We start from the raw sequence: 26,982 nt of genomic DNA, 5'->3' as shown, positions 1-26,982 counted from the left end.
GTGCAGATGGACAGGCAAGGGAAAGTTTGGGCTGTGAGACGACTTTATTTTCTTGGCTATGACATGGGATCTTCATATTAGGATCTGTTTGTGATTAGCATTGCATTTATGAGAGACAAATCTAGTGGCATACTTTGAATGAAGATGTAAAGCAAAGCTCATCCACAAAGAAATTTCCTGTAAGAAATTTTTATTCTGGTCAGCGGACTAGGGCTGCTTGGGAGGATGGGATGAAACACAGCTGGACAGTGACCCAAAATGACCAAAGGGATATTCCAGAGCATGTGACATCATGTCCAGTATATGAACTGGGAGGAACAAGGAAGAAGAGGGGGCATTTGGAATTATACTGTTTGTCTTCCAGAGTAACCATGACTTGTGATGGAGTCCAGCTGTCCTGGCTGAACACCTACCTGTCCATGGGAAGCAGCGAATAAATTCCTTATTTTGCTATGCTTGCATGCAGAGCTTTTGCTTTTTCTATGAAACTGTCTGTATCTCAAGCCATGTTTTCTAACTTTCACCCTTCTGATTCTGTCACAGATCCTGCTAGTGGAGAAGTGAGGAAGTGGCTGTGTAGTGCTGGTTGTGAGATGGGATTAAACAATGACAATCTTTCTGTGCTGTTTGTTTGGAATCAAGACTTAACTTTCTACTTCCTGCTCAAGACAGAAATGTTGTGTCTTAACTGCTAGAGGTCTGTGATACAACTCCTTATAGCTGCAGTTCTCCACCTGCCGCATTCAAACGGTGTTCTCCAGATCATTTGACTGCTTTTCTCATCATAATCTATCCATTAACTAAAACATGTCGCGCTCCTAGGTTTGTCACATTTGTCATGGGGTCTATGATTAATCTAACCTAACTTAATCAATATACTCGGCAGCAGTGTTTAGACCAGGATGTTAAAAATCAACATCTTTTTATACAGCAAAAATGAAAAAGAGAAAGAAAATAAAAAAAATATTTAGAAATGCCTTTACTGATTGAAGTAACTTGTGTTGCTGTGTATTTTCCTGGTTTCCTTTCCTCTGCTCCTTGGCATAAGGCACCCTGATTTTGTGTTTGCATTAATTGAGATACTAAATAACTTTTTTTTTTTTTTGGCACAGACAGTTAACTCAAGGATTTTTCCCCATGTCTTGCCTGCACTCACTTGTCAACCTAGCTGCACATTTCAGTGAGGCACCTGAAATAACCTGACATTTTACAAATTGCCAACAGCCTTCTGAGACAAATCTCTGTGCTTTGATGTGCTGAGAGCTGTTCTATTTTTTCAATGTGTGCTGTCTTTCTTCCTGACCCTGACTGTGATCTCAGACAGTTTACAGATATTCTTCTGTTAGAAAAGACATATAAAGCCTTACTTCTAGTTTTAGGCAGGAATTGGACTGCTGGTCTACAGATACTCAACTGAACAACTATACAATAAAGAACTGGGGAACTTGCACTGGTGATTCCAACAGATTCCCCCAAACAGAATGGCGTTAGGACTAGTCTTGTGTTTCTGCCTCAAAAGATGCTTGCATTAGAATTAAAATGGTATATTTATTGTAAAAGTTTGTAAAACTAATTTATTTGAATGACAGCCACAAAACTGAGTGATCAATGAAGGAAATTTGTGATCTGTAATAGAAGCAGAGTCTAAAGTCAGCCTCTATAAACTACAAACTATACTTAGTTCTGATATGAGGAAAGAGAGTGGTTTCCAGAAGTAGTTGACAAAGAAATCTCTAATGAGCCATCTGCAATTTCTCTCATAGAATGAAAACCATTATGCAACACAAAAATCCTTATTTAGTGCTTTTTGCAATTTTCTGAAGCTTTTGGAGCTGAAGTGCTTCAGCTACTTAGTCTCTGAAGGTAAATAGTGATGGAAAGTTTGATCAAAGCATCTCAATTGTCAGTAGCTCAAGAGGGAATAAATGAAGAATAAAAGTCAATTCCTCTATGGAAACCTTTGTTTAATCTTTGAAAAGTCTACAGACTTTTCTTTGCCTCTTGGTACCTCAGAAGGCCTATGGGAGTTCGGACAGGTGTGTGGTTAGAATGTGCTTTACCATAGCAAACAGCCTTACTAAAGGGCACCTATACTACTGCACTCATTAACAGTGATGAAAAACATGTATTTGTATGCTCTGCCCCTACTTACTTATTTAACTTACTTGAAACTTTTTTTTTTTTTAGTTTCAAAACCACCTGTATTATGTGATCATTTATGATGCTGTTAGTGTCTGGGACTAGGTCTGAAATAATGAAACTTGTGTCAACACAGAGCTTCATTCTAAGTATCCTTTTTTCATATTTGGTACTTGGACCAAACATAGCACATAGATTAAAACAAAAAATGTAGCTACAATTAAATAAATGGTGTAACAGGGATTAATACGGTGCAGGATCCACTGTGAAGATTGAAGCTTCTTAGTCATGATACCCACATGCAATGCTTTAAATTTCATTTAGAAATCAGGATACTCTGGGATTGAAGCCAAACCAGACAGTGAGGTTTAAAACAAATTTTATGTACCAGGGAAAAAGCAGCTTTCCCCAGGAAAACAATACAAGATTTTAATAATAATACAAAGAACATAAATTAGATGTCCATTAGAAAACAATATTAAAAAGGTATAAAGGCATATAAAGTAGATTTGAAATTTTAGCAAGTAAATACTGAATGAAAAATTAATAATTAGTGAGACAAATGCAGTATTTTTCCCCACTGTGCAACATTCTTGTTCTGATGTTCAACCTTCAGTGCTTTCAAAGTATTTATTACATACAGTGTGCTAATTTTATATGCATATAGGTATCACATAATATGCAGTACAGGATTTATTAAATGTAGTTAATATCATAGGCCTCACATGAAATACCTCACATGAAAATGTGAGGTAAATTTGCAAACATGTCAGTTAAATGTGTGAGTTCCAACTTTGAATTGTAAAATCCAGATAAAATACAGATTTGATAAATCTATAATAATGATTTATAGCAAAATATGTACTTACAGTGATCTTCATTTGGTGTGTCTACGTATGAATTATCCCTGTATCTTCTTCAGATGAGTATTTTGTAGTGCACCGTTTAGATTACCATTTAAAATGTACTATATGCATTTGATGAGAGTTAAGGTGTTGTGATACATGGTTAATGCTCTGCTCTGGTTAGATTAATGAGTAATTGCTAGTATTTTTATTACTTCAGTCTTTGTTTCTATAAATTTTGTAATTACACTCCTTTAAATACAAGTGTTTTAAAGGAAGGTCTAGGTTTTCCTAAATTTTAATCTTTCCTCTCTTTCATGAAGAGAGACATGTCTTAAAACACAGGGTCATGAATTTCAAATGAAAACAGTGGATAAAGCAAATTTATTCTGCACAACTCTAGAAAACTGGGGTTTATTCCAGTTTTGTATTTGCCCATTGTACCCTTAGGAGGATATTCATGTTCCTCATGCCCTAAACTAGTCAAGTTAAGTTTTTGAAGGACATGCCTGATATGTCAGTTTCTGAGAGTTAAGATTTTAGTAAAATTTTATTGTAGATAAATAGTAGATAATCAGCTGTTGCCCCGTTTTTATAAGTAGTTGAGAGAAATTGATTTAAGGTTAATGGATCTGGAGGCAATATCCATAAACTTATCTTCATGCATATAGTAACATCTCCAAACTGCCAGACAGACAGATACAAACTTTTTTCTCTACTGAATTAAACATTTAATAAAGTCAGTATTATCTCTATTTTATATTTGTTTAAAAATTGATAAATTTAAGCATGCACTTAGAATTTATGAGTTTTCAATTAGCATACTGGGACTTGAAAAAATTGTGAAGGTTCTGCTGTGGATTAGTAAATAAAATATAACTTCCTACATGTGTTCTGTTTTCCTAACATCTTCTGAATGTAATGCTGGAGGCTGAGGAGGGTGAAAGAGCTAACTGTTGGTGGCCAACATAAATTCTCTTGTATTATATTTCTTTACCGTGTCTTTCAGGTTTTTACCTCTGGTTTTGGTTGCTTACTTGTTTGTGGAAAATGCACCTGAATGCCCAGTTTTACTTGATTCATGAGCTTGTTCATGTTTAAGAACTAAATTTCATCATTTGGCTGTAAATGATGACAGCATTTTATAGAAAAAAAACCCCTTATATAATGGTATTGTTGTCAAAGATATGTACCTATCAACTAAGAAATTCCTTAATTTTAATCTTACCCCCACGGAGCAGATTGTTAATGTTATTAATATTCTGAGTATTACATGTCTACTTGCACAAAAACTATTCTACAATTTGCCAAATTTCAAATACATTTGGCAGCAACACAGATTGGGTCAGATTGGGAGGAACCACAGTGGGTCATGTGGACCAACCTCCCTGCTCCAGCAGGGTTGTCCCAGGACACATTTCACAGGATTGTATCCGGACAGTTCTTGAAAATTTCCAGTGAGGCAAATGCCACACCCTCTCTGGGCAATCTGTTCCAGTGCATGGTTACCTGCACAGTTAAGAAGTTCTTCCTCATGTCCAGGTGGAGTTTCCTGTGCATCAGTGTCTGCCCACTGCCTCTTGTTTTATTGCTTAGCACCACTGAGAAAAGCCTGAATCAATTGTCTTGACATCCTTCAGATACTTATAGACATAGATGAATGAGTAACGTTTTCCTGTACCATCAAAGCTTTGAAATAAAATGTACTAGTGCTTAGGAGTTTTACTCAAGAAATCAGAACATTTTTGTTAACAAGAACAAGGATTGCCTTAAACTTTGCAATATGATGCAAATAGATGTTTCCTTCAAAACTTTTCTATGCAGCCCTATCATAGGAATAACTGAAGACACAGTTTTTAATAACCATTTGAGTAAAACGTCCTATAAAGAGCTGGTCCTATGTGCTTTGTCTCTGAAAATGAAGTCCCTATCTCTCAAGCCTATAGCATTTGTGTTACTAGGAAGCCATAAAAGTTGACACTCATCTTAAAATGCAGGTAGCCAAGAGACGGACACATATATCTGCGCCATACACACTTCCTGAAACAAGTTACAGAAGTCTAAGCAAAAGTTAGAAGTTCAAAATTGGAACAATTTTAAACAGTAATCCACAGTGTTGCTTATATTCACTATCACCACCACCATTTTTCCAGGTGTACTTGATAATGCTTTTTCATGAGTTATAATTAAAATAAAATATTTTTCTAATTTTTTATTTGCAGGCATATTCCTTCTCATCTTCAGTTTTTATATGGTGTTTTTCAGGCCAGATAGTTCTTCAACCAGTGTCACAGAGGCAATGAAACAGAGATCCAAAGGGAAGCTGCCATCACCTTATCTATGAAGAGACTACCACATATCCATAATACATTACACCAACTTAAGGCAAGTTCAGTCTTTGTTGTGCACTATGTATTAGTGCAGTTTCTTCTGAATAATTTATAGTTGTTTCTGTGCAAACTGGGTGAGTATTAGGAGTCCTAGAAATGTCAGGTTTCAGAATAACCTTTCTATTGGTAAAAATATTCAATGTGAAATACTATATTAAAGGAAGAGTGAAGCTGAGCTTTTGAAATCACTAAAGGCAGGAAATGCAGAGTTAAGGTTGCCATGGAAGCCTTAACTCTACACCTTTAGGTAAGTTGTGTACTATGGTTTTAATTACTTCCCTTTTATCCAACTCTATATAAGTGGCTTTTTAAATGTGAATTCTAATTATATTGAGTGCTACTTACAATGCATATTAATGGTACTGGCTACTCAGCAAACATCAGAAATCAGTTGTTAACTGTGGCTGACTCTATCTGTCACTCTCATTAAAGTGACTGTATGATGTGTATCTAGAAAATAATATTATGGCTGACTTTTGGCCAAGGAATTAAAATGCACACCTTCTGAGTTAGAATTGCACAGTATGGCCATCACATTTCAAAATAATATCACATGAAAAGCAAAATCTTAGAACACACAAGTAATCTACAAGAGGAAAGCAGTAACTTCAGTGTAGTTCAATTTAACCAGTATAATGGTACACTTCTTCAACAAGGTGTGAAAATAAAAGAAAAAAGTTTGTGATTTGCAAATGTGTATTCTACCCTGCAGCAGCTCACATTCTACTTCACAGGACAGAGCTCTTGCTCCTTCTCCTCCAGTTTCCTCCCCAGCAACTTGGTGAGCAGTTTCAAGCCTCTGCAAAGCTTGAGTTTGGCTACAAGCCTGCATATTCTCTTGCCCAATTCAGAATTCCTGCATCTGGCAGATAAAGGGGCAGATTTGTGAAGTGAAGTTGTGTCTTCTTTTAATTGGCTATTCTCAAATGATATGCAAGGAATGCACAGATGTTGAACATTAGGAACCTCGAGGCTTAAAAATGCGTTCCCCCACTCCTCCCTCCTTCTCATACATACTCTCTCAGTACTCACATGTAAAAACCACAGTGATTATTTTACAATATTCTAAAAATTTTCAGCTGAAACTGCAAAAAAACCCCAAACTTAGTGATGTCTCTAGGTAAACTTGGTGTAAAAAGACAGAAATTACAAGTTGACCTAATCAGTCTAGTGGCATAAACTGTGCTTTCTGTATGGTCAGAAAAATCACTGGAGGAAAAGCAGCCACTGATAAACCTAAGTAAGAAATAAAAGCATTAGTCAGGGATCAGTATCTTTTAAAAATTCCAGTAGGGGTGTACTGCCACAGAGCTGTGTAGGAGATGTGCAATACATTTCTGGTGGCAAGACAATGAAATGTTGGAAGTGGGTGCTGGAAAATTAGCATTCACTGGCAACAGCAAAGAGTTAGAAATATTGGACCATAAGGCATCTCAGGGAATTATGTCATACAGTTGCTTTCAAAATCAAATCTAGTCTTAGTCTGAGAGTACCACATTTACTTGAATATAAGGCAACACTTATGTTTCTTCATCTATTCCAGGAGAAAATACAGTGGCTGTGAAATTGGTCCAGAATCCCCCCAGGCCCACCTGATGTAACAGTGAAGTTTATTCTAGACTGATAAAAATACAGACAAAAACCTTGGGCTCAGGGAAAAGGATGACATTTACTCTCCTCCCCTCTTTTCTCCACTTATATATTAAATGCAGATCCTGCAAGGAAAAATGATGGAGAAGTGATCCCACTCACTGAAAGAATCATGTGTGTGGGGAGGCAAATTGTTATTAGACAGGAGAAAAGAAGGCAAGAACAAGATATAAATGAGTAGGAGAAGGAAGAAGACACTAAATAGCAGCAATGCATGAGAAGGCAGGCAAGTGTGAGGTCCTGGCTCCCTCACCTTCAATGGGCATAAGCATCCTTGGTTTCCTTAGGAATTGTGTAATTTAAACTCACCTAGTATTGAACAAACAGTACAAACAAACAGAACAAAATAGCTGATGTAAGGGGGTGGTAATACCCCAGACCTGACCCATGGAGGAAGTAGTACCTACAGGCTGTGAGCTGCTGTAGCAAAGATGTCTGTATCCCTAGTTACCTCTATCTTTTCCCAGATGGGGTCAGAGATGGCTGCCATCTGTGATTACTTTTCAGTCATTGCTTCTTTTGTACCCAATCCCTGTTTAGGAAGGCTACTCCTGAAGGTATGAGCTTCTTGAAGAGCAAGAACCTTTGGAGTAGCAGAAAAAAAACATTTATGGAAGGCTTACACTTGTTAATTCTTTTGCCATTTAATAGCTCTTTTTGCTCCCTTGCTTGTATTAACCTCATCCAAAATATTTGGAGAACATAAAAATATGTCATATTGAATTTTACTTTCATGAACCAAACAAGCCAAGTTTTAGTTTTCTATTCTCACATAATTGCTCTGAGGTTCCCTAAACAACCCTTTAACAGTTTCTGGGTTTGCTGCAACTAGAATTTTTTTGTTTTGAGTGTGTCAACTAGACCTGAGCAAACAATTGCAGTTCAAATATTTTCACTGTGTAATATCATTTAATGGGATTCCCCTGTCTTTTCCATAGGAATGGTAGCTCATAGCCAGTGTGCAATCAAGTGGTACAGATCTGGTTTTGCATGGAAAAAAAACAGGTACCATGCAAAGTTAGGCAAAATACAGACCTTTGTAGTGCTTCTTGATGTTCCATCTCTGTACGTCTGCTGTTCCAGGACTTGGAGCAGTGGCCATGTTGATACACAGCAGGCTTGAGATTCAGACAGCACAGCCATCTGGGTTTTTTTCCCCATCTACAGGTTTCCCACTGAGAGACTCAAAGTAGCATTTGTTTCAGAGATACCAGTAACTGCTGCCAAGTTTACAGGTGTTGCCCCAGCTGGTTGGCCATCCTGGGCAAAGGTGTCAGAACAGGGTCTGGCAGCTCAATAGCTGGCTACGAATATACACGCCAGGACTATGCTACTCCAACTCTGCAACATAACACTCTTTCTCCTGTACCACCCCGTGCTTTGCCTTGCCTGAAGCCATCCGTCTCTTATTTGATTGTGGCATTACTTGGTATTTTTGTGAAGGAACAGCCACTAAGCTGCTGATGATTTCCAGGTATGCTCAAGACTGCCTCCATCAAAGTGCTCTAGACAGAGAAGTGTTCTAAAATACTAGGGGAAAAACCCCAAAGCAATTAATTTAGAGCTAAAAGTCTCGTCATCACTGTTAAAATTCTCCATTTTATATCACTTCAGTCTTCAAGATGAGGTGATTGTGTATTTCTTCTGTTAATATCTATGATTAATCATCTGGCTTGCTTACTTTGTATCTGTACATACAGTTCTGCCTTAGCTGACATAGATCACCATGTTTTTGTATCATATATTAAATTGGGGAATGGCAAGACAGAAAAGGGATTTCAGTAAGGTTGGCAAGTATAAACAGAGGCTTTTTCCACAAGTTAACATTCCACAATGTTAACTTGACAAAATCAACCTGGAAACTAATCAAGATTGTAAAAGGGTGTAATTGAGACAAAGTTTAAATCTTAGAGAAAACTGTCAGAACTGGAAGCAATGTAACAATAAATATGGAAGAGAAGTAATTAATTAGGGGACTTTCTGCACTTAAATATAATAATAAATAAAAATTGTTTAAATGAAGAATTAAGAATGAAAAATAAATCAGATTTACTTGAAGTAAAGCTTTCTTTGTCCCTACAGTTCTGTTCCCCTACCCAGGATCTTATCCGTACCAGTACTCATATTTGATTATTTATAGAAGGGCATGAAATACACAGCTCATTTATTTCACAAGTCAATAAAGACATTATTGATATTCCAGGTTTCTTTGTCCATGATTCTGTTCACACCTCTGATTCTCAAGTGAACACACTATTCTTCACCCCAGGGTTCAGTGTGTATTTGTCTATTTTTATATTTTTCTCTTTTATCTTCATTCTTGGGGATTTCTGAGTTTGTACCCATGCTGTAGAAAAGTATACTTAATGCAAGACAAATATATGAACAAGTTGAAAGGCAGAGACAGATGGAATCATCTTTGTGATATCTAAACAAAATACTGTGAGAATAATGAAATACTGAAGCATTTGCATTAGTGTGTGAGCTTGAGCTGAAAGAACAAAACTGATGCAACACTTACTCATATATGAAACTAAAGCCTTAATTTCCTTGCTGTTGACCTGCCATTACTGCAGGTCATGCAGAGTATCATTTCAGACTTTTAGAAGCTAATGAATATAGACTCCTAGCTACTTGACATCAGTGAATACATACATATAAGCTACTCGTTGTTTATGCTTGCCTAGTTGGCATTAATTTTGCTCTTTTTCACTCTAATCATATAGAAGAAGCAATAGTTGTGGATCTCCATCTTCCCCCCCACCCCAATACCAGAGAGTACTTCCATTTTATGATAGAAGCCTGCACATATAGTTTGATTTTTAGTGGAAAATACATAGGACTTCCTATTTCAGAGCTAACAGGTGAAGCCCAACCACAGCAATTGCAGTCCTGTGAAGTAATGCAGCCTCATCATAACTATGCAGGTTCTCAGCACTGCACACGACAAACCTTAGACTGTTGTCACTCAGACTAAAGTTTTTTTAGCTCAGTGCCTTTACTGTAGCTTATGAGGTGGTGTGTGGGAAATGAGAAATGGGCAACTGAGGAAGCTGTTCTTTTCTGCCGCGTGAGGCAGTATGCCTTGCTGCTACTCCCATAGTAATGATTCATACTGGGTTTCCTATGATTGTTTGTGATTGGGGGAGGTTTGCCTTGATATTTAATTTATCATCCTTGCTTTTCCCATAGCTGATTACTTTTAGAGGTCAAAATGTTGAAACAAGAGTCTGTAAAACATGCCCCTGTAAATTAAAATAAGCTTTGGAAATGTGCATCCTGACTCTCGGAAGATCAGATTGTTACATGAATGCTTTAGCTGTCTTTTATTCCAGCCTCTTCATGGGATACACTTGGTCACAAGTAATAGAGGTTCTATGAGAGGACAAGCAACCCTTTGTTAAAGCAACAGTTCTAACATGGTTGGTTTTATCATGCTTTACAATTGTGTAACACACACTGTTAATATTCTGGGCTTCTTCAATTTTTATGTGGAGATTGGTATCTACTATAGTATCAATATCTTCCTCTTCTGCTCATTGTAGTTTAACATACCTCTGCTAGCTACAACCTCACTTAAGCAGAAAATACCATGAATATACTGAAAGACATCCTAGCAAGGAGCATGTTCCACCTGGGGCATCCCAATGCCACTGGCAGTGTACTGGAGTAGTTAAACCTAATGTTTACAAATTGAGGGAATCTCAGGGAGTTAATGGAAGTATTTGCAGAACTTGAGATGAGGTATGTCCCTGCAAGATAGTACATGATGCTGGAGCTTCGGCAACTGTGATGGATTAGAAGCTTGCTGTTTGCATGGCACAACTGAAGAACTCAGCCTAATATTGCAGGTCCTATCCAGCCTACAGTGCTGGCTCTTTCTTTTCGATAGTATACTAGCGTGGATGTGCGGGAATGCAGGTTTTTGGGGGGACAATTTTAGAACGGCTGCCGTGGTTCTTCCCCGTTTTTCCGGTAACGCTGTCTGTGTTAAGTGTCTGCAGAGTGTCTGCAGAGCATGGGGACGCGGGCCTGTGTTTTGGCAAGGCGGAGGGCTGGGAAGTTGCAGTAGCCACGTTCCGGAGAGGGATCCGCACCGCCTTCGCCCGTGACTCCGCGACACCGGCTCTCCCCGCCGAGCCGCCGGGCGCGGCGTTGCCGTGGAGACGGCGCCGCAGGGGCCGGGGGCGGGAGGAGGCGGCCCGGGCGCCGCCAGCACCCCGAGCCCTCCCCGCTCCGCTCTCCCCCCGCCGCCGTTCCCTATTATAGAAGAGCTTCCGGCGGCGTGGACTACTCTGACATCATCCTCCGCACCCCGGTGACGTCAGCGCCGGGAGCGGGGCGTGACGTCGGTGCGTAGGGGAGCGCGGTGACGTGTTCTATTTAAAGCTCCCCGGGCGGAGGATGGAGGCAGAGCGGGCAGGTGCCGCCGCGGGCAGGAGCACGGTGGCCGCGTGCGGCGCGGGGCTGTAGGGCAGGGCGCGGCTCCTCTCCGCTCTTCTCGCCCCTTCCCTTCCCTTCCCTTCCCTCCCCTTCCCTCCCCTCCGCGTTCCCCGGGAAGGAGGAGCGGGACGGAGGTGCGGGCTCCGCGCGGCGGCTGCGCCAGCCCGCCGCGAGGGGACGAGCGGGCGGTGGCGGAGGTGTGAGGCGGAGGCGGGGGATGCGAGCAGGCACAGGCAGCGGCTCGGTGGCGCCGGAGCAGCCGGGCACCGCCTGAGGCGGCCATCGCTCCCTCCCTCCGTTCCACCGGCGGGGCTGAGCCCACGGCCCCGCCGCAGAACAGCGCGGGCTCGACGGCGGCAGCCCCTCCCGCCGCCCGCTGTCAGTGACCGATCCGCCGCGCCCCAGGACGATGCCCGCCCGCTCGCTGCAGAAGAAGGCGTGACGGCGAGGAGCGGGCCCGCCGCCGCGGGAAGGAGGAGCGGTGCCCCGCATCTCCGCAGCCGGGGGTGGGCGGGCGGGCAGATCGGGGGAACGCGGCACCCCGGTGCCCGCGGGCGACGCGCGGCCGCAGCTCGTCGGTAGCGGCCTCTCGCCGGGAGTCCGATGCCAGCGCCGGTGCCACGGCTCGCTCTGCCTTCTCGGGAAAATGCATCCGTGCCCGCCACGCTGCTGGCGGCGGTGCTAGGGGGAGCGTCGGCGTGGAGCTCTGTGCGCACCGCCTGCCCCATCCCGCTCCGCCTCTGAGGCACACGGAGCCCTCCGCGGCCGCGCACGTCCCGGCGAGAAGCGCCGCAGCCGCCGCCAGTCCCTCGCGAAGAAGGCGAGCGCCTCCCCGTTCGCCTGCAGGAGGGGACTCGTCCGTCCCCGAAGCCACCGCTGCCGCCCGCCCGGGGGCCGGAGCCGCTGCCTGCGGGCGCCCGGCGGGGCCGGTGGCCATGGGAGCCTGGCCCGCGGGGGGCGCTTCCTAGGGCGCGGGCGGCCCCGCTCGGCCCCCGGCGGTTGCGGCGAGCCCAGAGCAGCGGCCCCGCCGCCACGGGGCTGCGGAGCTGCCGGCGCGGCGAGGAGCGCCCCGGGGACGCGGCACCACCGGTGCCAGGCGCTGCCGGCCGCCATGGGGTAAGGATGTCGCGGGGGCCGCCGGGCTGGTGCCGGGGCTGGGGGTGGGAGCGGCCGCCCGCGGAGCTGTGGGCGCTGCTGGATGCGCACGGAGTCGAGGGGTCTCACTGGCGGGGTGCGCCAGCAGCAGGAATCCTGCTGCAGTCGGTGCCATGCATCAGCCCCGTGAGGGGAGAGCCGTGCGATCCGTGAGGGGCGCACCACGATCTGCAGAGGTTTGTCTCCGCCGTAGCCACATCGGAATTCTGGAAGAGCCGTCTCGGCTCCCAGTTCCTCACTGTGGGGACCTCTCCCGGGTTGTTAGGCGATGTTCAGTCCTGAAAACGAGTGCTTTAAACTCAGTGCGCTAGGGTGAAATTCCAGAACAGGGAAGGCTCGCTTCCACTCTTCTGGAGTCTTCAGAGAATATCGAACTACGTGGGAATTTCTCAGTAAATTGAAGGCTCTGAGGAAGTCGGCTTCACAGCAGGTTCCCTGGTAAACTGGGGAATCCACTTGAGAGCTTAAGGAAATTAGAAGGAATAAAATCTATAAAATTAATCAGATCTTATACAAATTAGTAAATAAAAATGTGACATAGATACCTATGAAAACTTTCCACAGTCATATCCTTAGGAATTTGTATAGTGATTTGAAAAAATAATCCATGCTACCGGGCTTGTCTGATAGTGGAATGGAAACTCGTCCATGTTCTAAAGCAACAGAAACCTGGTATGATCTGGCAAACTGCAAGGTGGAGGCAATCTACAAAAGTTACAAATCATGTCCTTTGTATTTTGGTCACTTAGGAATTCAGATGTGAAATTGGCATATTACTATGGGAGTTACAGATGTCTCCTCAAGCTGTTTAGGACATTTGAATTCTTCAATTTATTAACTTCCTTGCATGTGTGGTGATAACAGCTGCATCCTTGTCTCTGTGCTATCACTGGGGGTCACAGGTCAAGATGTAGGAAGGAATGACTCCTTGCTCCTTAAGCCTGTTTTTATTTTTCTGTTGTCTTCCCTTCCATTAAAAAAATTTGAACAGAATAAACCCAAACTTGCAGCTATCCACATATCCAAGAAAGTGATGTTTCTGCCAAAAGTCTAAATGATACAATTAATTTTTTGGGATATATACTTAAAATTGCTAATCACACACAGGATTATGTAAAATTAAAATAATGGAAACCTTCTCATTGATTTAAAATCAATACTATATTTGTAGATATTTGGGTTAAGCATAATCATATTACAAATCCACTGAACTGTTGAAGAGGAGCAAACATTTTGTCTCCGGAACTCCAGCTCTCCTAGTGTTTTACTGTCATAGCTTCTTAATAAACACTACAAAGCCGTATTTGTCGAGAGCTGAAATAATCTTAAAAAACACAATTGTTGGTGCGATGACTTGAGTGGTATCTTTGCACATCAAGGTCAAGAACACTAAATTTGCTAGCAAGTATTTTAAACACATTTTAGACAGTATGCTTTGGGGTATTGCAATATAGAATTCCTTTGCAGACCATCTTCTAACAAGAAGGGCAAACCTGAAATGTAGGAATGTACTACTGGTAAGCCCGCAACTCTCTAAATCTGAGTGAGCACACCCAGGCCAGGGCCAGCACCTACTTAGTGCAACTATGGTTAAGTATCAGACATCTGTTACTGTTCAGAGCAGAGGTCTTGATTTGGTAGCTGTTTTGAATTAATTTCTAAATGCAAGTACCCATGGATTTCAGAGTATTTCTATACCAGGATGCACTGGGCTTTTAATTCAACAGTTGCTACTCTATACTCTGCACTCTACCAAGGTCTAAAAATTGAGCATTCTAGAAGCAAGTTGCAAGATCATTGGTAATTCAATGTACCTGGGTCACATGATGGTCTGTGTATTATATTCAGTATTTAATGGGTACTGGTACGCTGTGTGAGCTTGTAGACTGATCTTGTAGTACCTGACTGGTGGAGATCTCACCTATTTCAATGGTTAGAACACAGAAAACTTGGTGGGGGGGAAATTGGCTTGCCAAACCAGCAGGAGCTTTCTTAGACTGATTACATATAATGAAGAATTCATTGTTCTGCTGTGCAATGTTTGGCACATGCAATACCATCAGGCAAGCCAGGTAATTATGCATTGGGTGTGTGGTGGAAACCAACTGGTGAGTAACTGGGCTTTGGGCCAGTGCTGCTATTAAACTTTTTTTGGGGAAACTTGAAACTAGCGAAATGTAGAGTAGTTCAGGACACTTCCTTATTGCTGTATCCTATATGTCTGTGTGTGTCTTTCATCTCACAAAAGGTAAGTGTATCAAACCCTGTGGATTATATAGGCCAGACACACAGAATGTCCTTTCTTGTTTCTCTATCTGCCAGTCTGTCTCACTTCTCCCAGTTCCTCATTCCTGTTGCATAAAAACAAGTTCTTATCAATAGTTACTGTTGAGTGATACAACCATTGTGGAAAGCCTTTTGTTGGATTGACCACATACAATATAGTATTCTTTAATAGAAAAACATGGATTTTGTGTTCTGTCCTAGTTGATAACATGTATTCATGTGTTCATTGCTAGTATTGCACCATCCGTCTTCTTTAATGCAATCAAAAGTCTGATTGCATTAAAAATCCTCAAATAACAGCTCTAAAGCATACCCAGGATTTGTATTGGCAGCCTAGGGTGTCGTATGCATTGACCAGGTAAGTACTGTGTTTCAAGTTGGAACTGTTGCTATATTTTTCTTGTTATTGGTACAGCTTATACTTCGATCTGTGAGCAGGGAAAGTAGAGACAGGGATGCATTTGTTGTTTAGGCTGGAATGAATACACTTCTTTACAGACACAATGGGGAAGCTGCACAGCTGGGAATTCTGGAGAGATGCAGAAATTGATGTCCTATTAAACATAATATCTAGTATTAATTCCTGATTTATTGATGCGTAGTCTCTCCATAACTACTTCACATGATGGCCTTTACATGACAGCTGTGGACAAATATCTAAATTTGCTACTTGCTTTTCCCATTGTTCATGCTGAATTATAAGGAATTACAAGGTAAAAGGTTCTGGAAGATGTGCTCATTTCTGTCATGTCATGTTAGTCAAGGTGTCTTTATAAAGACTTCATCTTCAGTTTTGTTGGCCTATGTTTAGTATGTTATCCTCATAAAGGTAGTGATGATATGTGTCAGTTTGAGATGGCAGAATTAGACTACTAGGGTTCTTAAGTTGGCTGGAGAATATTGAGAAAGATTAGTATTTTAGGGTATACTTGTTAGTGCTGCACTTGCCTAGAAATAAGTATTTTAATTTTTGGTAGTCTGCAACTGGCTGATCCACTCCTAGATCTTACTCTATTTGAAGGATGTGCAGTTAGTCAAACATATTTCTTTAAACAGGACAAACTACAGTCTTGTCCTGAAATGTTTCAGTTTGCTTTCTCTATCTGGGTAACAACACATGAAAGCTGTTGGGACCCAGAAGTATTACTGTTCATTGAATTTGTCCAGACTCAAATTCTTTAACCTGTTTTCCTACCACAAGACTTAATGGTAGCTTTCCCCAGACTTTGTTTTAGTAACACTTCTATCAGCTGTGCTCCACAGAATGCTTGAGGTAGTAGAGCGGAAGGCGTAGCTTCTTGGTAATAGTTCAGTGTTACTGCAATTCCTGACCATCTTGCCGTCTCAGCGGTCAAACGAGGTGCTTATTATGTGAGAGCAGTGGCAGCAAAGTAGTTTATGCTGTCTTCTGTACCAGAATGGAGAGTATAACAAGTTCTACAGATGACAAAACTTGGTTATCTGTAAAGAATTAGTAATGTATAAATACCAAAACAGACTGCATGTAAGGCAGCCTGAAATGGTTAATAAACTACTTTTCAGAGAACAATATATGTAGACTTCTACCATGCTTAAATTATATTCTGTCACAGTCACTTTGAGTTCAAAACAAGCATAAGAAATCTGAACCAGATCTTCTGGCCTGGTAAAACATAAATGAGTGTCCTGAGCATCATGAGGGGATGATTGCTGATGTAGTGAAGGTACTTGTAATGAATTAAGGTTGCAATTGATCTGTTTTGGTATTTCCATACATTATCAAGATTTTATAGGCCAACCCTTTTGGAAAAATCCTACTTCTGCTGAAAATAAACATTCAAGTCCTTCTGATTCATTATGCTGGGATTATTTTTATTATCAGTATTATTCTCATTTTTATTTTCAGTATTTATTCTCATTATTTTTACTCTCAAGGCAAGCATCAGATGTGTGTGTGTGTTATGTGTGTTCTTGTGGTTTCTTTTTCCAAAACTGTTTGCTCTACCTCAGTTACCATTATCTTTGCAAGACTCAACTAGATGTTGAGCCAGTATCTAAGGAAGTACACAATCTTGGAGCCACAGAAATTGCAATGGCTTATAATTCTGTAACAAGTCAGCACTTCTAATCAGGGAAGGCAATGACATTTAACTAGAGCTGAGCAGAGTATTTCTTCCTGCTAGTTAGTAAAAGTTTTAAGTTGAATTTAGATATCACATTTATGGGAATTTTTGTTGGAAAACATTTAATGTTTATGATTGCATCATAAAACTGTAATTTGATTAAAGGCTCTTAGCTAATCACTTTAAATCATTGCCTTTCAAATCTGTGTCTATGCACTAGTGTACTTCAGTGAAGAGCATTATCATATGATGTAACACTAATTTACTGGTAGGTTCTCATTAGTATAGGTGCCTTGGACATTGTTTTAGTTGAAGCTATGGTTTTCTAAGGTATTCCAAACCATATAAACAATGCAGATACTTCAGCCAGACTAGAACCTAGTTCTTCATCTCCTTTAGATTCTATAATTTGGAAGCTGTTGAGGCCTAAAATAACTACCAAGGACCAAGGTCTCTGCTAGTCCGGAGGTTAAAAGTTAAGAGGTGCTTAGCCAGGAAACCAGTGTGGTGTGTTCATACCCAGGCAGGCTGCGACTAGGCCTCAAATGGATATTGAATGAGTAAATATATACACGTGGCTGTCTTTTACCAGTGCGCGCTTCCTATCTGAGACAGTTTTGCACTGGAGGAGACTCTCAGGCTTCCCCATGTGTGTGGTTATAGTGTTAGTAACAGTTAACTGTGACAGTGAACAAAGAAACTAAGTATTCTGTATTATTTAAAGTGGAAAAAAACCCCAGACTCCATCTCTTCTATTTTTTTTTTTCCGTCTTATTTAAAGATACCATGAAACATGTATTTAAATGCCCCATTTAAAAGCCCCACTTAGGGGAAAGCTTTCTGTAAAAAATTTTCAAAGAGCATGCTTTCTAGTTCAGGGTTTTGTGCTGTTCTTCCTGCAAGGCTTTTTCAGATATATTCAGTCTTAAGGTGTAATGGGTAATGAAAGCATTGCATTATGAAAAACCTTTTTCATAACCTGCTTTATATCCAGTTTTGATAGTAGACTTCTTTTACCATTCTGTTTCAAGTTTTTATATTTCCCAAGGCTCAGCCATGTGAGATCCACCAAAATTAGTATTGTGTTCAGGACAGAAATACTAGAGGAGAGAAGAGGCTAGAGGGAGCTGTGGGTTTATTCTACCTGGTCCTCGCACTATGCAGTGTTGAGCTCTGTTTTATCTACACAGAGTCCTGGTAGTGGCATTACTCCATTTGGTGAAGTAATGGAACTGTGTTTCAATATTATATTGATTTTCTGGAACTGCATCACAATCATGCTTCTGGCAACAGACTGCACTCTGATACACTTTTTTGGTGGCAAGTAGTGATGAATCCCAGTCATCATTAAAAAATTTGTCCAGGAAAATACTGTTTAAACATGCAATAGATGATGTTGGATTGCCAGATACAAGCTTATATTGACATTTCCAGTAACTAGTCATGATTTCTGGTTTTTAAGTAATGATTATCAAGTTAGGTAAATTAAGCAGACTGCATCGCTCATTTTCTGTAATGAGAGGGGAGAAGTTGAAATACATAGCTCCTCTCAGGTTGTTCTTCTTCCTCCACGTACATGCAGATGATTCACAGGCACTGTTTTGTTGATGTTTGTGGTTGTTCTCTTTGCAAACATCCTGATTATTTAATTTTCACAGATCTTGCCACCAAAAGGTGGGAACCACAGAAGGCAAGCACTGCTTCCTCCATTTGTCTACTACAGCACCAATGTTTGTGCAGTGAGCTATGTCAGTACTGTGACCTAGCTGACTGCAAATACAGGGGTGTGCACAAGGGAAGGGCGACTACAGGTGGGAGAGACCTGCTTTTTACTACAGCGGTGTCTGTTTACTCTGGTGGGAAATGTTTAAAAAGGTCTGAATTCAGACCAACTCCTGTTGAACTTTGCTCCTCAGTTTTGAAGCTCAGGTCTGGAAAGGTTTTTTGTGACTGTCCACTAGGTTGAATCTCAGCTTATTGAGAAATGGTATTATTTTTCCCCTTTGAATAGTGTATTTTGTAGTAAAACAAAACAACACCACAGCCAACCCAAACAAAAAAACTCACTAAACCCAAACAATAATAGGTTATATTGCTGGGTATAGAATTTGGGTTTTTAAAGTGCTTTTAAATTACTTATTGTGTAAATAGTATGCAGTATGGATCCATGGTTAATCTTGAATCTCTTCTTGTAATAGTACATATGATGAGATCTTCCCAGAGTTTTGAAAACTGAAGAATTTGCTTTAAATGGTCAACACTTTGCAGTGAAATGTTGATGAAATAAATAATCTTTGACATGTATTCTCACAATTCTTAGGCCTACTTCTTAGCCTGTTCATTTCCAACAGACTGCTAGTCCTGGCTTGTCTGTACAAAATTCTGAAAGAATGTATTGTGTGATAGAGGAAAAAAGCCTGTTTTCTCCACTGTGACTTACTGTGGAGTACACAGCCATGGCAGGTATCTTTTGTTACTTCTCATGCTAACAAAAATAAGCATATGCAATAATATGTGCTGTGTGTATCTTGTCAAATGGCTGTATGCAGTAAATTGGGGTCCTAAGCACATATTCAGATAATTTGCTTTAACCCTCGCTTTTGCACTACTTGGGGGTTTTGCACTGACTGTGTGTAACTAAAAGAGTTAACCTGCAATTAGACAGGAACACTTCTGTTGGATTTAACTTAATTTCAGCTTCTGGATACTGATTTCCAAGTGCTTTTTCAACGTTTGAGTGTAAGTCCCTTTTCTACATCTAGACATGTGGAGGAGCTGATTTTTACTAGGAAGCAATTAGCAGTGCTTGGGAATAGATGGTGTCCTGCTGATTGGAGTCACAGGTACTCATGATTCTCAGAAGTACTGCAGAGCTCAGATAATATGTCTGCCTACATATGATAGTAAAACTCAAAGGATCTTTGAGAAGTTTTCATAAAAAAAAATTGGTGCTGAAGTACATGATTAAGGAATGGTCCATTTTGGCTGATTTTTGTGAAACGAGCCCTGAACACTAGATTCCCTAAGATAACCTCATATGTGAATGTAAATGCTGCCCATGTCTCTTACAATGGATCTTAATAGGCCACTTAAGATCTGAAGTAGTTTTTACTGAGGCTTATGCATTTGGTGAGCTAAAATGTGACATAGAAACTAAAAACAACAACAACAAAGCTTCCTCTTTTGTCCACATTAATTACAGTTTTTAAAATCAGACTGCAAAAAAAGCTAGAGTAGTTCTATTACTGGGATGGAATTATGAGTATTATAGGGTCCTTTTCAATATGCCACTTCTATTGTAAGCAGAACTGGAGAATTAATATTATTCTGGGATGAAGTTCTTAGACAAAGAAAGACAATCTGCATCTTCTATAATTGTTCTTATAAAGAACAATTTTACTTGGCATTAAAATATATTTAAAGAGTCCTTTTCTTCTCCTTAGTAACAATGGCAAATCCAACATTTAAAGAATACTGCTGGTCTTGAGTACTCAGAGATGGACATGGTCCTCCTCAAATCACTTGTGCTAAGTCAGCCTTTACAGATAGAATTCACATCTAAATCTTGCAAAGGTTACCTTCTGCTTCACCATCATGTTTGTCTTTTTGTCTTTGTACTTCTGCCACTGGCTAATGTTTTTGTAAAACCCAAGAATTTGCTTATTCAGGAAACCCTAGATTATTTTTTCTTATATCTGTACTGTTCGTCTTCCTGAAGAACTGTTACTCTTCATTTGCTTGTAACATTGGAAAAAAATTTTGCAATTAACTATGGTATGAGTACTTCCTGCTCACGGCATTCTATTTACTATATTAACCAGTCTGTTTGTAAACATAAAACCTGTTAGGGAGTGGGAAATAGCAGTTTCTGCTACATCGACCAGTATTTGATGCTTCAGTTAAGCCTCTTTTGGACATAACCATGGCAGCACCTAAGTGCTTCAGTTTGGGAAGACTATACCATGTTTAGCATACAGCTATAAAATGTTTTTAAATGCAGCCTTCTTTAAAACTGACTTTGCAATGCAAGCATTCTGTAAATAGCTCATGAACCTGCTAGGTGTTGGCCACTGTTTATTTCATGGATACAGAAAAACTGGGGCTTGCTCTGATAAATTTAATATCTGTTCTGATATTTATGCACAGGCAGGGGTGAGGGAGGCTTTTCTAGTTCTTGTTTCACAGGTTTTGAAGGCATGGAACCTTACCAGTTCATTCAGGTACTATGTAAGGAAAATTGTTAATTAAAAAAAATTCATGCTAAAATAACTAGCACTTAAAAACACTGGTTCTTGCTCATTGTTTAGATGCTTCTTAACTGTAGTAGCATGCATTTATTACTGAATATTTTTATTGAGCTGGTAAGTATAGGCCTCTAAAGTAGGCAATTGGAGCCAAAACTTCTGCACCAACTGTATGGTATCCTTTTTTTTTGCTCAGTTTGTCAAAATGGTAAGCAGTGTTCTGAGACCTAATTTTTTAAAAATTATTTTCATCTGAGTGAAGCCCTGACACCCACCTGCTATCTTGGGGTTGGAGCTAAGGTCATCATAAGTGCCTTTCAGAAGCATAAGCTAAATTTTGAAGTGCTGTTTCCAAAGTGCTTGCTAATCTAATTCCACTACAACACATAACACTTTGTCTTTACGAGCCTCCACCAGCACAATCAAAGGAAGTGCATGACCTGTCAGTGAGAAAATGTTTCTTTACATTATTTCAGTAGCAATACCTGTGGCTAGTACTGATGTCGTTGTGTATTTCCAGAACTGTCGTCTTCACAGAGTCACAGAATGGGTAAAATAGGAAGGGCCTACAGTGGATTATGTTGTCCAACCTCTCTGCTCAAGCAGTGTCATCCCAGAGCACACGGCACACAATTGTGTCCGGACAGCTCTTGAGTATCCCCAGTGAGGGAGACTCCACACCCTCTCTTGGCAATCTGTTCCAGTGCTCAGTTACTGCATAGTAAAGAAGTTCTTCCTCATGTCCAGGTGGAACTTCCTGTGCATCAGTGTCTGCCCATTGCCTCTTGTCAAATTGCTTGGCACCTCTGAGAAGATGGTCCACCACTGGTCCATTGTCTTTACACCCTTCCTTCCAATACTTATATACACTGATGAGATGCCCTCTCAGTTGTTTCTTCTTGATGTTGAACAGCCCCAGTTCCCTCAGCCTTTCATCATAAGAGAGATGCTCCAGACCCTTCGTCATCTCTGTGGCCTCTGCTGAACTCACCCCTGGAGCTCCATGTTTCTGTTGCCCTGAAGAGATCAGAACTGGACACAGCACTCTAGGTGAGGCCTCACCAGGGCCGAGTACAAGGGCAGGATCACTTTCCATAACCTGTTCTTCCATTGCATGGCAATGCTCTTCCTAATGCCCCCCATTTTGGCTACCCAGACACGCTGCTGGCTCATGGACAGCTTGTTGTCCACTGGAACACCCAGGTCCTTCTCCACAGAGCTGCTCCCCAGTGGGTCAGGCCCAGCCTGTGCTGATGCCTGGGGTTGTTCCTCCCCAAGTGCAGGACCTTGCATTTGCCCTTGCTGAATTTCAGATTGTTCTTCTCTACCTGTCTTTCCATCCTGTCAAGGTCCTTCTGAAGGGTTGCACAGAACTTGGAGGTGTCAGTCATTCCTCCCAGCATAGTATCATAACTGAATTTGCTGAGGAGAAATCTGCCCCCTTTTACAGGTCAAGGATGAACAAGTTAAACATTCAACCTTAGGGGGACACCACTAGGGACAGGCCTCCAACTTTGCCACTGATTTTGACCCTCTGAGATCTGCTATTCAGCCAGTTCTCAATCAACCTCACTGTCTACTCATTCAGTCCACACTTCTTGAATTTGTGAATGAGGATGTGAGTGGTGATGTCAAAAGCCTTGCTCAAGTCAAGTAGACAGTATTGACTGCTCTCTCCTCATGAGCTGCTTATCAGTGGAATGAACAGCTTAGTCCAGGTTTGACTGTCCTTCTCTGCCTGTTGAGGTTCATCCCTATGGCATAGTACTTCACATAAGTGCTTCCTTGACTGATGCTTACTATGCAAACTTGTCTAACTCTTCCCTTGTCAGCCACTGTAGTGGACTGTGCAGAGCAGTCTTTGCTCCATGCTTGGTGTGTATTCATACTAGTATGTTTAAAAATGGATTTTGCCCCTTATTATTATTTCACATCTCACTACAGAGGGAGGTTGCCTGACAGTGCAAAGCATGTCTTTGGGAGAGACAGGATTTGGAGCCATCTTAGGAATACCTTCAGTGATCCAGTGAGGAAGCTGCAGGAATGTCAGGAATGATATTTGGGTGTCTCAGAGTGTTTAGTGTAAGTGTGCTGTGAACAATCAGGGAAACAGACCTGGGATCCCCCATTACAGGTCAATATAGTTTCAACCACTGCATCCAAAATTCAATAGTGTTTACCTGGCTGTAAGTTATCAGAAGGGAGAAACTTACTGGCATAATAATAATATGCTGAAAGTGAATTAAAGAGTCTTTAGAGTTCCTGTAGTGCTTAATGGGTGATTCAAATTGATTTGTTATTTATGAATATAAAATTAATTTGTTTACCTTCCTAGGAGTCTTATTCAGTTCCTTGATACAAATAAAATATTCAGTTCTCATCTTTTGATGTGGAACAGTGATTAGTTTTTCCTTTGAAACTTAACATGCAGCTGTAGCACTCTGGTTGGGATTGCAAATTGTTGGAAGATCAAGTCCTGGTGAAATGCATGTCTATTCAGCCCCTTCTTATGTCAGTTCTGATACTTCCACTGGTTCTGGTGGAAGCATGAGTTCAGCTTTGAGGTATCTGCAGTTAACATGTGGTAGTGCTAGTGGTTTGTTTCAGGGTGTTTATTTTTGAGGGTTAAGTGAAAAGCTCTTGAAACTGACTGTTAACTGATGAATTCTTAATGTCAGATATGTTTTTTCTGGGTTTTAAGCTGGAAATTAAAGGTGTGAGAAGTGCCAGGACCACTTAAAGAAAAAGCTTTTTCACATGGAGAAAGCATGTCAAAATTAATAATCTGGAGATGTGGAAAATGATGGAGTGGATGTGGTTGATTGGGTGAGAAGTAGTGAGGAGGCGTGATTGTTTCTGTAAGAAGGTCTACAGGGAAGCAAAATGGAAGTTTAGAGCAAATAAGGAGATGAATTAAAGCTATTAAAAAGCAAAGAGAAGTTGGTCAAGACTGTGGTGCCAAATGAGGAAACCTCATTTTAGTACAGACATATCTTTGAGACTAATACCAAATGTGGAGTAATAAATGAGGATATGTATTCCTTGGGTTTTCTGCTGTTAGCAAATTGCCAAGACATCTAGTATTAATAATAACAAAATTATGACTAGTATTATTTTAGCGTTGTCTCTCAAAGTCAAAGATGATTAGAAAAACAGCAGTTAGACTAATTTTTAAATAGTATCACTGGTTACCATATAATTGCCATTTATCTCAATGGAAACACATGATGACTTGATTCTATGATTTTGTATTTCTCCTATTATTTTCTAGGTTCCAGAATTCTCATCAGTCTATTGTCAAAAGCCCTAGCTTTGCCACTTTGCTCCATAGCTGTGAAATACAGCCATCAGAACAGAAATTCTTGTCTAGGCAATGATGAGACTTGATGGAGCATGCAAAATCACACTGAATGTCAAATCAGAAAATACTGTGTTTACATTGTTTATTGAACTCTGCTGTATTTTATGGAATCTAAGATGATGTAGGATTGCCACTGATATTATTTCAATGATTTACATAGCTTCATGTCCTAGTGCCATCCCTCTATTCTCACTTCCTTCATACTGTACTACCTATGCATGATGACACTTGTCAGTGCCGCTGAAGGATTTTATTACATCCACTAAATTGATCTAACCAAACTTTAGAACAGAAGGTATTGATTTACAGACAGTCTTATGCTTTCATGTCAGGACAAAGCAACGAGTTTCAGTCTGTCAGTTTTCTGAATCTGCTGCTCTGGGTGGCATTTCTACCAGTGTTGTTGTATGACCCTTAAATCCCACTGACCACTATGATTAACATCAAAGAACATGCAAGGTGCTGTTTCTACCTATCTCTGCCTCAGAAAGAGCCCCTAAGTGGCCCCATGCAATTTGGCTTAATTCTTACCTTGTTTAGTCAGCATCAATTGGTCTAATTAGTTACTTTTGAGTGGCATAAACAGCCCTTATCACAAGCTGAAAATTGTTTTGCAAAGGAAACTACTGAATTTCAGATCTTCAAGAATCCATAAATTAATTCGAGGGTGTTTGTAAAATGTGAAAAGGAAAACATGCAGGTCATGAATTGCAGAGATTGAAAATTATGTCCCATCTGGAGCCTTCCTCCTCATTTTCCTCATCCATCTCCATGCCCCTGGAAAGGAGACTGCTGCTGTGCCCGCTTGTAAAGCAGTACACGAACTCCTGCCTCACTAGCAGTGTCTCTGGATCCCAAAGCAACTTTGTGCTCTGGCTCCCTCTGCTTCTATTGTTTGGAGAGCTGTGCTTGTGCTCCTGGTCTAAGGGGCTTCTTTATTTTTTTTTTTGCCCCCCACCCCCCTTTAAATTGTAGTTCTTGTAATGGTTCTGAAGACTATAGGTATTGTTCCTGAGGATCATGTATAGAAAATATCCATTTATTTAAACTCAAGAAAACTGGTGGTGCAGGAAGACAGTAAACTATAATTTAATTGTTGCATGACTTTGTAAATAAAGTACTCTGTTAAATAACAGTAGAAATTCAAGCTAAGCAGTTAAACTACTTAATATTCTCCCTTAAAATATTTACATGGGTTCTCTAAGAGTAGTCTGACTGTCAGAACTCCATTGCAGGGAGATTTTAGATAAAGATTGCAAAAGAAAAATTGTACAGAGAGTATCAAGGAACTAGGGGAACCAACTAGAAAGCCTCGTTGTGGATTGCTTTTTGGCCTTTCTAACTTTTTTTTCTAACAAGCATAAATAACATTATTTCTTCCTTTCTGCTTTCTTCTCTTTTCTGCTTGTGTTGCAAGTGTGGCTAAGTTGGATTTCCTTGGTGTAGAATGGAGAGAAACAAATGTTTTTAGACTGTTCATTGCCTGCTTATTTCTTATTCCAGATGCAGCATAGCTTAGCTTACTGCATGTAAGGGCTGTTGTAGGAATGTTAATATCTAGATTTCTTTCAGAAACATCTCATTACACTGTTATTTTGGGATTCTTTGTTCATAGATTAGAACCTGACATTAAGTTGGGGATTTTTTGTTTACTTCTGATAAATACTTTTAGTGACTAGATGTGGAAAATAGCTGTACATCTTAAAATTAATTGTCTAGTTCTAGAGAAAGAAGAAATCCTCTCTTGGATTCCTGACAGAAATTCTGGAATTTTTGCACAGAGCAAAATTCAAGAAGAAATTATAGTTTTTTAGTGTCATGATTTCTTAGTATTTTCACTATAGAGAAATTTATAATATGTTGTAAAATTCAACCTAACGTAGTTTAGCTGCTCTTAAGCCATTAAAAGCTAATGGTTAGTTCTATCCAATTTTGTAATTTAAACAAACTTAAGGTAAACATTTATTCAGAGATACCTTTGTCCACTTACTTGCACAATTGAGAGGAATAATCACTTAGGTATCTAGAAAAATTCTGAAGATACCTATACCTATATTCTTGGAATAAGTTACTAAACTGAAGTAAGAGCTTTAGGAAGATAAAGCAGAGTACTTGATAATATGCTTTTTGTTACCTCATTTGATTCCCAGAACTCTCCCTGGATTCCCGCTATGAAAATGAGCTTTTCAAGGTCGTGTGAAAGGACAAAAAAAGGAATACCTTAGAGAGATGGACCATCATTCAGCTGTGGGAGTAACTTTCACAGTCAGTGATAAATTATTGCTGTGAATGCAGCACTTCAGCTGGTTGCCTACTTGCTGAACTTGAGCAGCATACAATAACAGCAGCATACAATAATATGGGGGC

At 40.5% G+C, this 26,982-nt stretch overlaps 1 protein-coding gene across 1 annotated transcript in view; it reads left to right on the top strand.

Annotated features, from left to right (window-relative positions):
- Positions 1-12,449: 12,449 nt before the first annotated feature.
- The window catches only part of HOMER1 (homer scaffold protein 1), an 87,191-nt gene continuing 72,658 nt past the window's right edge, over positions 12,450-26,982 (top strand). Inside the window, exon 1 of the mRNA XM_071425260.1 lies at positions 12,450-12,583. Within this exon, the coding sequence (XP_071281361.1) occupies positions 12,579-12,583 (5 nt within the window). The 5' untranslated portion in view covers positions 12,450-12,578. The remainder of the gene's footprint in view (positions 12,584-26,982) is intronic.

Source organism: Agelaius tricolor, unplaced genomic scaffold, assembly GCF_023055355.1.
Source record: "Agelaius tricolor isolate 1412-34295 unplaced genomic scaffold, bAgeTri1.0.p SCAF_4, whole genome shotgun sequence".
In the NCBI taxonomy this organism is placed as follows: domain Eukaryota; kingdom Metazoa; phylum Chordata; class Aves; order Passeriformes; family Icteridae; genus Agelaius; species Agelaius tricolor.
The sequence above is the reverse complement of the archived record's forward strand: the minus strand, read 5'-3'. Positions and strand labels throughout refer to the sequence as shown.